The 13,245-nt window shown below is 40.9% G+C and overlaps 2 protein-coding genes across 2 annotated transcripts; one reads left to right on the forward strand and one right to left on the reverse strand.

Moving 5' to 3' along the window:
- Positions 1-851: 851 nt before the first annotated feature.
- timm29 (translocase of inner mitochondrial membrane 29) lies at positions 852-3,878 on the reverse strand. Its single transcript, XM_071532634.1, has 2 exons — positions 3,714-3,878; positions 852-2,421 (listed from the first exon to the last, which is right to left on the reverse strand). Exons 1-2 carry the CDS (start codon positions 3,817-3,819, stop codon positions 1,733-1,735), a joined length of 795 nt encoding a protein of 264 aa, XP_071388735.1. The 5' UTR covers positions 3,820-3,878; the 3' UTR covers positions 852-1,732.
- A 674-nt stretch (positions 3,879-4,552) lies between these two features.
- Positions 4,553-12,651, forward strand: yipf2 (Yip1 domain family, member 2). Its single transcript, XM_071532632.1, has 9 exons — positions 4,553-4,799; positions 5,298-5,363; positions 7,037-7,215; positions 7,374-7,454; positions 7,660-7,747; positions 9,409-9,525; positions 9,642-9,808; positions 10,468-10,650; positions 11,523-12,651. Exons 2-9 carry the CDS (start codon positions 5,333-5,335, stop codon positions 11,610-11,612), a joined length of 936 nt encoding a protein of 311 aa, XP_071388733.1. The 5' UTR covers positions 4,553-4,799; positions 5,298-5,332; the 3' UTR covers positions 11,613-12,651.
- Positions 12,652-13,245: the final 594 nt, after the last annotated feature.

Here is a 13,245-nt window from a genome sequence, read left to right on the forward strand (position 1 = left end):
CCTGATTGAATGTTCTTCATTCTCTTAAAGCCATTTTGATCTAAAGGCTTCTGCTTAAATGCTTGAAATGTGTTTCTTAGACAAATATAAATAGTGAAGTTGATCCTATGTATGAATTTCTTTCCAAAGCCTTTGCCTTTGCATCAAGGCGAGGTAGACAAAAGGCAGGTAGACAAAATTAGGAAAGAGAGAGAGAGACAGACGATAGAGGGATGCAAGAATAGAGCAAAGCGAAAGAGGAATAAGATGGGTAAAAAAAAAAAAAAAAAGACAGCTACTGTGACCCTGCATTGCTCTAATCCTCTAAAGGACGTAAGATAAGCAGTGATTGACTCACCTCTCCACAGACAAACAGCTTATTGGAGAAGCCAGTCCACACAATAAGAACCATTGATCTACTCTTTGCTGTCATGGTATTAAAGGAAAAAATCCACCCTAAAACACAAAAAAAACAGCTAGTGGTGATGTAACTTGCAAATCTGGGTCCATTTTGTTGTTTGGTGGTGTATTTTTCTGAACTGAAAGTGAATAGTGGATGCAACAAAAAAGTAAAGAAAAAGTAAACACCTGGAATACACTGAACATCACAGATTGATGAGATCTATCAGTGGAAGAGTTTCAGAGTGGGAATTTGTCCCATTCAAGCCGCAATGAAACAGCATTTTGTATCCATGTATCCTTGTATCCATTAGGGAGAGAAAGACAGTTTCATATGAAGGGTTGGAATTTTCATGCATGCCTAAATCACCAATAAATATACTGTTTTAAATAAAAGTAGTACTAACTAGTACATGCTCAAACCAAATAATCACAATAATACATTTGAAAATAACACATTTAATATAGGCTATTCATCCAGATTTCACAGCAACTCTGTTTGACTGGGCTTTTTTTCTGTAACATTGTCCAGACTGAGGCAAACATGGTACTGTTCACTGCTTACAGAAACATGTTTTTTCACAAAGAGATCAGGCTTTGCTCCATTATAATCATATTTCATTATAATCCATAAAAATCAACAGGCTTTTGCTGGGAACCTCATATCCTTTCCAATCCACAGAAGATACACCTTGACGTGCTTTTATACTTCTTGTGTCGACAAAATCGAATAAATTCTGCCTACTCATCAGAGGTGTGACCAAGTCAACTTTGCTTGGGTCCCAAGTCAGTCTCAAGTCTTGAGGCACAAGTCTCAAGTCTAAATGAAGATTACCAAGTCATGTCAGTCCAGTATCAATTTAATATCGTCAAGAAAACTAAATATCTAGGACTTTTCAATGCAATATGGTTTTAATAGGATAAAAACTTGGTAAGAGCATCATGAGTTTGATTTCTATAATCAGTTTCAACTTCAATAAATTAAATCATTCCATACAAATTCAGAAAACAGAATTGAAATTCAGTCATCTGCTGGAACAAATCTCATCACTTTCAATCTGAGTCATTTACACAAACACAAGATCTCAAGTCAAGACTTTAGAAACCTTTTCAAGTCATCAGAGTACAAGTCAGAGTCAAGTCCCAAGTCACCAGAACCCAAGTCAAGTCAAGTCTCAAGTCTTCTCTTGCATCAAGATTCAAGCAATTAAAACTGTGACTCAAGTCCAAGTCATGTGACTCGAGTCCCCACCTCTGCTATTCATAGATTCTCTCATTTCTCTGCGCACAGTTCATAATCTGATCATAAATTAAGTCTGTGTCCAAGGCAGGAAATGACTGGTTCCCACAGCACTTAGGCTTCTGCCTGAGCAGGAGTCTGCTCTTCTTCCAGTGATTTCATTGGCTCTTGTTCCACGACACCGTCCTGCTTTCCCGCGGCTGCGTTTACTTCCTCCTCCTCCTCCTTCATCTCCAGCGGCAGCCACGAATCCTTGTGCAAGCTCTCGTTCCTCTCCACCTCCTTGGCCCCGGGCGCCGCCGCCGCCTGCATGTGCTCGGGCAGGTGCTTGAACTCGTCCTCGTTGACGTCGTAGTCCTTCATCTTCGAGTCCAGGACCCACCAGCGGCCCGCGAAGCCCACGTCCAGCACCCGCCCGGGCAGCTCCCTCCACGGCGGCGACAGGTCGGAGCAGCGGGCTTCGTAGAGGCTGGCCTCCGGGTCGTGGTCGGCGCGGTACACCAGCGACAGGGGCCCCAGGCTGAGGTGGCGGAGGCGGCCCTCGTTGCGGAGCTTGACCAGAGTCTGCACGTGGCCGTCGGAGGCCGAGCTGCGGATCCACGCCGACAGCAGGCCCAGCCGGTTGGAGCGCTCCAGCAGGGCCTCGTCGAAGGAGGCGTCGTCGGGCCTGGTCTCGAAGCAGGCCCAGACCCCGCCCAGGAGGGCCGCGTACACCGAGGCTCTGACCGGACGCTCCCAGGCGCCGACCGCCACCTCCCGACACGCCTCTTTGTAGTCGGAGCACATGCTGCGAAACCACACGCCTGAGAAAAAAAAAAAAAAAAAACAGGAAATAGAAGGACGCAGAGGGACAGGGAAAGGATGTTAGCTGGTTTGTCAATGCAAGGAACAAACACCTAGATCTGGGATTTGCAAGCAGGTGTCGCGAAGGGGGGGGGGGGGGGGGCAGGAGTCTGAAGGTTTTCATTCCAACCAAACACCACCGCAGCTCCTTTCACTGATTAACACACCTTCAACCAGAGAGGAGGAACTGAGCTGCTGTAGTGTTTGTTTGGGATGAAAACCTGCACACTGGACACCTGGCTTAGACTGGGAACACACTAAAATACCTTTAAACCTAACCCATTTTGAAAAAGCATTGCATCACACACATAACCAGTGGTGGAAAGTAACTAAGTAAATTTACTCAAGTACTACTTAAATACAATTTTGAGGTACTTGTACTTTACTTGAGTATTTCCATTTTATGCTACTTTGTTCTTATACTCCACTACATTTTAGAGGGAAATATTGTACTTTTTACTCCATTACATTTATTTCACAGCTATAGTTACTAGTTACTTTTCAGATCAATATTTTATATTTAAAACATTTGATCATCTTTATAAAATAACTATAAAATAGCATTGTTATAGATTAGACTACCCAAAAGTATAGCTAAATTGTTAAGATTAGTTTCACGTTGACAACTTTAAAATGCTGCTTACATGTACATGTATGTCAATAAATCAGTATTAATATTCCAAATATTTATGAAAAATATAACTCTCTAAATGGGGACAGTTTGCATAATGAGTACGTTTACTTTGATACTCTAAGTACATTTAGCTGCCAATACTTATGTACTTTTACTTAAGTAAGATTTTGAGTGCAGGACTTTTACTTGTAATGGAGTATATTTACATTGTTGTATTGCTACTTTTACTTAAGTAAAACATCTCAGTACTTCTTCCATCACTGCACATAACAGATTTCACACAGCTGCTGTAGTGTTTGGTTGGAATGAAAACCTCCATGACACCAGTAAGGTATGTGACAAGCTACCAGAACATAGTTGCACCAAGCATCACACCTTATATGAAGGGGACAACATACAACATTTGAGATAAACACATTCGACACATGATTGAGAACCAATACTGCCGTGTGTGATAAAGCCAATAAAAGTAAATAACCCAACCTCTGTTATCATGTCAAATTACACGTTCGCTCTCTGCTAGCGAGAATGACATTTGCAGCATCAACGAATGCTATTTAGCCCGGCCTGTAGTGTCAAAGCCCTCGGTATTCATGCAGGTAAGACTCGGTTTCTCACCCGCTCTACTGTTTTTCAGCCGTTCCCAGCGGCCGGTTTTGACCGGAGCTGCCGTTTCTGCCACAGCAGAACAGAACAGCCTCCTCGTCACCCACGAAGCAGCCATTTCACCGAATTTATCTCCTCGGAAGGTCACTCTTCACCCAGGATAAGGCATCCCGGTGCTCACGAAGGCGAGCAGAACTCACATGGAGCCAAAATGGCGCATAATAGATGACTCCTCGGTGTTATTCTTCCGGCAGAAACAACATTCTATCTCGCTGACGTTCCGCTTCTTGTCGCTGTCTGTTCGGGGCAGCATGGCAGATTGTGTATTATGTTTAACGTAAATTATGAAATTATGTATTGCGTTTTTTATGTTTAATGCAAATTAGGTAGTGTATGTTACACAGCCCTTTGGTATGAATATAAAAAGCTATGATACGCCTGCCGGAACAAGAACAGGATTTCCGGTCAGTTCTTTTCAGAATAAAAGCGACATTCATACAACTCCACACAGCACTCAGTATTGACTAGAAAAATATTTAGCAATTATTAAGAAAAAAAACAACAACTATCCAATTCAAATAAGGTTTTTATATGCTAATATTTGTTCTAATCATTTTGATAATTTTCACCTCTACATTTAAAATGTGAAATACCATTTTTGGACTACATAGGCTACAGAAATTAACATAAACGGGCCACCTTTCATTGCTGCTGCACAGAAGTCAAAACTCCCCCGCCCTCAACCTCAGCCAAAAATACCTAATAAATAAACCTTCCAACGTGTCTCGCTCACGTCACAGCTTCGTGTACGCGGTGACGTGTACCGGAAGACATGCTAGCTTTATCAGTAGTTGTGGGAGAAAGAGACGTTAGCTGTGTATTATTATCTATCAATTTAAATTCTTGCTCTAGCTAACCTACAGCGGTCGTGTTGATATATATCTACATGTTTAAACAGACGCGGAAATAATAGAGTGCTAGCGTTCATGTAGACTTGCTAGCATTAGCTGTCATTCCTGATACTGTAAAGCAGCACTGCTAATACCTGTGCTACTGTCACATCACCATTGCGGACAGAGGAGTTCCTGCTGTGGACAGGTTGGTTAACTCACGCTTTTCTGCTCATGACAAACAAAGCGTGACAAATACCAGCAGAATTGCTTTTTGGTGGTTATATCCGGCTGACTGAGTTTTGAGAATGACAGCTTAAACAAATGCATTTCCTGCTAGATTAACTTGCAGCTCGGTAACATATGTTTTATTGGCAATGAGCTGACGCTTCGCCTCGACGTTGCTGTTATATCGGTGACTTGTTCTAAGATATGTTAGAACGTATTGTTACATATACGGACCAGGGGCGGACTTAGTGATTTGGGGTCCCTGGGCAAAGGCAAATATGGGGCCCCCTGAGTCCCAACGTTCACTGTTTTCAAGCCATCCTTTCTATACATTACCTTAAGTGTGGGCTGAGCTTGGAAACACGGTTATATTGGCTCTATTCTTGTCTTATATGGGGCTTAAGGCAGTCGCCTACCTTTGTCTAATGGTAAGACCGCCCCCGATACGGACTAAGATATGCTCTCAAACTTCTCCTAGGTCTTGCATGAGGTTGTTGTTTATCCAGTGCAGCGATGGCCAGTCCGAGTGAGCTAACATTCCAAGGTAAGCGTCCCAGAATTCAAAGCATTCACGCATAATGTTCTGGTCTCTGTTGATGTATCACAAAAGCTGTCCTCACCGTGGTACGACCCCCTCATCTCTTTCAGCTTCTTTATTTCTCTACCCTGTTTTTCCTTTGTCTTTCCTCTCCTATCCCCCCTACATATCTTATGTTCCATGGGCACTCCTTGCTCTTTCATCTCCAGACTTGCTGGTGCACTTTAAAGCTGCTCTAGGCAAGATGTTTATGCAAAGAAAAAAAAAAACAGCCGTCTTATCAGCCTAAATCTCCCAGGGTCCTATGTTCCCATGGTCCTATGTTCCCAGGGTCCTAAGTTCCCAGGGTCCTATGTTCCCAGGGTCCTATGTTCCCCAGTTCAATATTCTGTTAACAAACATTAACCCTCCTATTGTGTTCGGGTCAAATTTGACCCATTTCAAGTTAAAATATTTCATATTTTTTATATTTTTTATATTTATATTAGTGATATATTTTTTTTTATTGGAACAAGGCTTCAAAACAGCTATATAAACACAACAAAACCAATGGTTATCAAAATTTTACATCTGTGGTGTTCCGGGTCGAATCTGACCCAGCAGAGAATATTAAAGAGTCTGGGTGGTTCTGTGGATAAAATTTGACTCAAACTCTTGTTTGGGTTGGGTTTGATCCACAAAACTACCCAGAATGTTGGGGAACATAGGACCCTGGGAGAGCACATATGTAGAACTGGGGAACATAGGACCCTTTGTCATGTTCCCATTATGTGCCATATAAATCTGGGGAACATAGGACACTGGGGACATAGGAATGACTCCGAAGAGGGTCCCATCCCCTCTAATTGAGACGCAGTAGATTCACCCTATTTGCACAAATTTATGGACGCTGGAAGGAAATCTTCTCCGCCCACCCACCACACACTAAGAAGGAAGACATTGAGTTTACTGATGTCAACTTACAGGACTTCTGGCTAGCTTTAATACACGGTATTCAGATATAATATAACTGCTCTCCGTCTAAGCTTTCAGAGTTGTTGTTTTAATATGTAGCCTATTGCTGCCGCCTCTTCCTCTGATATTCAAGTGTTTGTGTAATATGGATCTTAGTCAAGTCAGATCTTTGGTGTTTTGAACTAATCAGGTAAGGTACAAGTCATTTATGATAAAGAGCAAGGACATTTCTTGTACCGCAGTGTTCACAACCAGTTAACCACTATGCTATATCTACACAGGCCATGTTTAATGACTGCCTGAATCAGAATCAGAATCCTTTTATTGGCCAAGCATATTTGCACATACAAGGAATTTAGCTTAGTGGTTGCTTGTGTACTTTGTTAAAAGACAGAAAGAATAAAACGCAATATAAACTAATAAAAACAGTATATAAAAACAGTATATATAAAAAAAAAGTATATAAAACTCCCCTCAAAAACAAATAGAAACAGCAGGGAAAAAAAGATAAGATCAGAATCAAATATAGAATATAGTTATTGCACTGTAACTAATTGCACTGAATCACTTCACAGTGGACAATAACAGGTGAAAAGCAGTTAATGGTCAATTCAATCAAATAATGTTCTATTTGGCAACATCTGACAACAGTAGACCATTCTTTGTCACTTCTACCACTACTAAGATGTCATTGGCTCTCTTTCTTGCCCTCCTCCTGTGTGTAGAGTTTGAGGAAGCGGCAGAGCTGCTGTCAGCGGACCCAGGAGCCTCCACGCTCAGTATGTCCAGCTCCAGCACCGCCCCCCCGGGAGGAGGAGGAGGAGGAGGAGGAGGAGGAGGAGGTGGTGAGGACGTCAAACTAGACCTGTCAGAGGATGAGGAGGGTATTGAGGAGAGTTCAGAGGTGAGGAAAGTTACTACATTTTCTGTCCTGATGAGGACAAAGTCATAATTTGTAACATTATTGAGATGTTTGGCCCTATTTTTGTGTTGGAAGCTTTACAGTCTATGGTTTGAATAGTATATCACTGTCAAGTTAATTGTGATAGTTGACTCTCCCAGCTCTTAGGAGGACAGAAACCAACCAGCGGCTTCTGGACCTTTGAGTACTACCAGTCTTTCTTCAATGTGGACACATTGCAGGTACGCATCAACCACACCCTCTATATAAACACACCCTTTCTACTGCAACTGTGCATTTAAACCATGCGTCTTTTTAAGTATGATTTTGTAATAACCCAAGCGTAGGAAAATGAATTTCGAGGTGTTCCCATATGAATGAATATTATCAGTTGTCATTGTGAAGATCCCTGGTTTCTTTTGGTTGACACCCTTTCATTTGATGCAGGTGCTGGACAGAGTTAAGGGGTCGGTGATGCCATTACCTGGGAGGAACTTTATCAAACACCACCTTAGAAGTAACCCAGATCTATATGGTAAGTTAATAGGGCCATATGAACTTATTTTTCTATTTGATTTTGCCTGGATTTGGATTTCAAGTCATTTAATCCATCACCACCGACACTAAAAGTGTCAATTAAAAAGTGCAATTTTTGCACTTTGGCGCCCCCAAATGGCAGCTGTGTGAAATTTAAGGCAGTGATTCTCAATCTTTTTCATATCAAGGACCCCTAATTTAGTCCACATTAGGGCCACGGGCCCCCATTTGATGAGATTTTGTCTCTCGGACCCAAATCTGAGAATATTTTTATTGTCAGATATGATTTTGTCCAGAATTCCATGACTATCTGTATTGTAGGTAGAGAGATAGTCATTCTTCTACATTTTCTAATTGTGTTAACTTCTTGTAAATTAAATAATGATTTGCTGGGGACCCTCTGGAACCCCCTCAAGGACCCCTGGTGGTCCCCGGACCCCATGTTGAGAACCACTGATTTAAGCAACCCTCAAAGGAAGGAGAATTTAAGGAGTACCCTGAAATCATGTGATGTGATGTCAGTTGAAGCCACAATGCAGCCTGTTTAATAAAGGCTTTTTCCCTTTTTGTGAGTGCCTTGGAACTCAATTTTTCTACTTTTAGTATGCTGGTAAAATTTGCAGAACAGTCATTGATCTTAACGCTTAGAATTGGTGAAGGAAGATTCAGCTTTAATATTCATTTCTAATCTCAGTAACTCCTGGACGGCAGAGGTTGTACTCAGGTTTGTCTTATTTTAGAGCACAGAGTTAGAGTTAGAGTAGAGTTTGTGTTCTTGTAGTTCTATACTTATAAGGACCAAAATTCCCAAGGACAGGAAGATTAGAAAAATCCTACAAATTGAGGACATTTTGCTGCTCCACACTTCTTTAAGGGGCTAGTTTAGGATTAGGACTTGGGTTTATTGTTAAAATTAGGATCAGGTTTAGGTTAGTTAGAGCAGTGGTTCTCAACGTGGGGTCTGCGGACCACCAAGGGTCCTTGAGGGGGTTCCAGGGGGTCCCCAGCAAATTGATGAATTGTTAAACTTCACCATTATTTCATTTACAAGAAGTGAACACAATTAGGGAATGTATAAGAATGACTGTTTTGATCATATTTTCACTGTTATCTCTCTACTTACAATACAGATAGTCATGCAATTTTGGACGAAATCATATCTGTCGATAAAAACATTCTCAGATTTGGGTTCTCAGATTTTTTTTTTTTTTTTTTTACAGAAAAACATATGGGTTCACTCACAATGTGCATCTAAAAGTGGAAGTATTTGCTGTATTTGTTGTGTTCTTTCATCTTTCTATCTCATTTGATTTGAACTGCACTAGTTTACTTTTAAGTCTTTTATCTTTTGTATCTCTTGTCTGTATTTTTGCACTTTTTACCTTTACTGTATTTTTATCACCCTGTAAAGCACTTTGAATTGCCCCAGTGTATTAAACGTGCTATACAAATAAAGCTGCCTTGCCTTGCCTTGCCTTTGAGAGACAAAATCTCATCAAATGGGGGTTTGTAGCTCTAATGTGGACTAAATTAGGGGTCCTTGATATGAAAAAGGTTGAGAATCACTGAGTTAGAGGGTCAAGGTTAGGGTTAGGAGTTAGGGAATGTAGTCAGTGAAAGTCCTCATATGTATAGTAATACAAATGTGTGTGTGTGTAGGTCCATTCTGGATCTGTGTAACACTGGTGTTCTCAGTGGCAATCAGTGGGAACCTGTCCACCTTCCTCAGCCAGATGGGAAACCCAAGCTACCACTACAGACCACAGTTCCACAGAGGTCAGTCGTTTATTTATATGAAAATGTGGATTATTATTGGAATTTTCTCCCAGTTGGCACACAGCAGGAACTAGCTAACCTTGCCGTCGTTTTCATTTGCTTTTTCTTTCTTCCAGTGACGATAGCCGCAGTAGTGATCTTCATGTACGCCTGGCTGGTGCCGATGGGTATCTGGGGTTTCCTGACCTGGCGGCAAGGGGCCGAGAGGCAGGTCGGAGGCTACTCCTTCCTAGAGACCGTGTGCGCCTACGGCTACTCCCTCTTTATCTACATCCCCACTTCGGTGAGTCCTCATAAATCCCGTGTACCATTCGTTCTTTTCATATTCAATTGAGAATCCAAAAATCGGAAAATGAAAAAACGATTCGGTATTTCGTTATTCGTAATCTGATACCAAAAAACAAATAACGGTTTGTTTTTCGTACGTTCGATTTTATGCTCAAGTCAAAAATAGGAAATGAAAAAACGGGCCACGGGCCGAACTTGATTTTTGATATTTAATTTGTTCGATTTGTGTGACCCGGAAGTTATTGACTTCTTCCTGTGTTGCACTTGATAAGCTTGAAGCAAATTCGCCAACAGTACGTGTTTTTAGACGAAACTAAAAATACGTACGTTTTGGTATCAGATTCATAAACGAATAACGAATCGTTTTTTCATTTTCTGATTTTTGGATTCTCAATTGAATATGAAAAGAACGAATGATACACAGATTCTCATACTCTCCCCAATATGGATCTGGAATTGTTGTCGGATCTCAGCATCATGATGGATAAAAGGGCAGGAATCACTCTGGGATTCATTACTGCCTTTGAGCAAAGAATTAGCTTGTAAGAAACATTATTGATCCATCTAACTCTGATGCTTTTACGGAAATCTGAATGATTCATGTATAGTAGGCCTGGACTTCAGTAACCAACATCCAACTCCTGTCCTGTCCAGGTTTTGTGGATCATCCCGTTTGAGTGGCTGCGCTGGGTCCTGATCATGGTCGCCATGGTGATCTCCGGCTCCGTCCTGGTGCTCACCTTCTGGCCCGTCGTCCGCGACGACACCAAGGTGATGGCAATCGCTACAGTGGTGACCATAGTGGTTTTGCACGCGCTGCTGGCCATCGGCTGCAAGGTTAGTGACCCTAGTGGATAGGGCTGGGCGATAATTCAATATTATCGTTTATCGTCTGTCAGTGGAATCATATCGTGATGATATGAAGATATTTTGATATCGTGACACACATTTCTGCTGTCTAAACTGATGATGACAAGCAAATTTAACTTAAAAACTCTTTTTTTGTTTTGTTTGACACCACACCTAACATCACCATTCGGTTCAATGAGATGAACATTAATTTGATTATTTAACGTGATTTTGCATACATGAACCATATCGTGATATATATTGATATCGATAAAAATCCTTATGCTTATCATGATATTGATTTCAACCATATCGCCCAGCCCTACTAGTGGATGTACGGTGATATCAGTTGTTCTCTTTTAACCTTGAACCAACATATGCAGGATATCTGTTGGTCCTTAAAACGTTTGAAAAAGTCTTTAAATGAATTATCTGAATTTAAGGCCTTAAAAGTTATTAAAATGTCTAGGTCCTTTTTTTCACCCTTGTGCTGCATGTCCACTCTTAGATTAACACAGAACAGGGTTATTAGGACAATATGCATCCTATCTGCTTTACTAAACATAGCTGGATTTCATGTCCCTTAACATTTAATTTCCTGGTGTCTTTTTTCCTAATTCTGCCCATTTATAGTTTCACGACTTTCATTATCCACGTTCAGTCAGAAATAGGCTGCTTGTTCCAGCTTTGCTTCTTTATTTCTGTTTTGAAATTGGTCAAATTCAGTTCCGGGTGGCTTTAAAAAGTCTTAAATTTGGCTTTTCTGAAACCTGCAGATACCCTGCATATGTTATCACGCTCACCGATGGATGGTGTTATCTTTCCTCCCATTCGTTCATCCTCCCCTTTTTCCCTTTCAGATGTACTTCTTCCAGACGGCGGACCATGCAACGACAACGATCCCTACAACCCCCCCTAGTCACACCACACTGACCACCAAATCCCACTGACCAATGGGAACTGGGAGGGGAGAAAATGTCTGATTCGGAATATAAAACACTGTACAGACAACGGGTGCAGACAGTGCTGATTATTGCCGCATTGTGTTTTGGCTGTATGCTAAACTGATAAAGCATTTGGGACGGGTGGTTGTTTGCGAGATTTATCCAGAGGCGGTTCTGCTGTGACTGACGCAGCAACTTGTACATTGCAATAAATCTAGATTTCTATTTTGAGGTTTTATGACGCGGCGCATCTCGGGCGGTCTAGCATGGCTTCCTTACCACTGCCTCCCCCCCCCTCCCCCTGCCATTTCCCTCCATTTCATCAGCAACATTGAAACAAAAGATACAAATTCAATACAAATAAAGTTTACTACTTACATGAGAAAAATGTTAAGTACAGCAAGACATTGCTAAAGTGAACCCTGACCCGAAGGGCTGGAACCTTGTCATCTACTTGGTGTTTGTGCATGTGACCAAAGCCGACCACAAAATGTCCTTCTAAAAAAAAAAAAGGCAGTGAGTACAAATTCAGTATATGCATTCGAGGCAGAAATCATTTGACTTTCCTGCAGGGGCAAATGATGTGAAATTGTAAGAGTAGAGTAGACTTGCCTTTTAACAATTCTTGTTCAAAAAAAAAAGTCAAACATTTCATCCGTTGAATGTAGCTCCATGAAGTAGCCTCAGCCGGTGCAGAGATGTAGGAAAGGAGGCCATTCCAGGCTGTTGAGATGCCCTGCAACCCCCCCCCTCCCCCTCCCCCTCCCCCTCCCCCTTGGTTTTTGTTTTTTGGAATTGTTATTGAATTAACAACTGGGACTGAAAGGGTTCTTGCTGATCCACTGCATCACTTCTCGTGCCTGTAAAGACACGTGAAGAGCCGAGCCCCTCCTAACCTTTACTTACAAAAGGACTTCAGTCGCTTTACTTGCATAGATGACTTGTAAATTGAGGAAACGTTTATGTGTGCAGAACTATTTATTCCTTATTGTGCTGCTATTTCTGTTTAATTTTTTTTTGTTGAATAAACTTATTGAGTCCCTTACTGTGTGTCTGTGCAATTGCTTGACCTCTAAGTCTAGATTGTGGATGTTCTGGGCAAGGTTATTATAGTTTTGCATTTTTTCATTAGTTTTTATTTTTGTTTCGTTTTGACTTTTTGTTTTCAATTTCAGTTTAGTTTTAATTAGTTCTTAAAGCGGGTTTGCTAGTTTAGTTTAGTTTTTAATATTTGAAAATGCTTAGTTTTAGTTTAGTTTTTATTAGTTTCAGTGTTAGTTTTAGTCTTTTTTTGTAATATGGGGTATTTGTCAGGGGCGAGATTCAAAAACTCAAAATACTAGACTTATGTATGAAATAAATTGACAAAGACAAAAACTAAAGATATTTTCTCTGTAATTTTAGTTTATTTCAGTTAGTTTTGTAAACACACAATACAGTTTCAGTTATCGTTTTTTGTAAAGCCTCGTTTTTATTTTTATTTCAGTTAACAAAAATGTTTTTTCACACCTAGTTTTCATTATTTCGTAAGTTTTCATTAACGATAATAACCTTCTGGCTCTGTACTCATGAGTATGAAAGCAATGCTGACTGAGAGACTTCTAGAAGTCATTACACACAGAAGTTAAATTTAGTAGAA

This window comes from Centroberyx affinis, unplaced genomic scaffold, assembly GCF_046629955.1.
Source record: "Centroberyx affinis isolate AG114_WGS23_722 - 3 ecotype Tasmania unplaced genomic scaffold, CSIRO-AGI_Caff_v1 ptg002228l_1, whole genome shotgun sequence".
Classification (NCBI taxonomy): Eukaryota; Metazoa; Chordata; class Actinopteri; order Beryciformes; family Berycidae; genus Centroberyx; species Centroberyx affinis.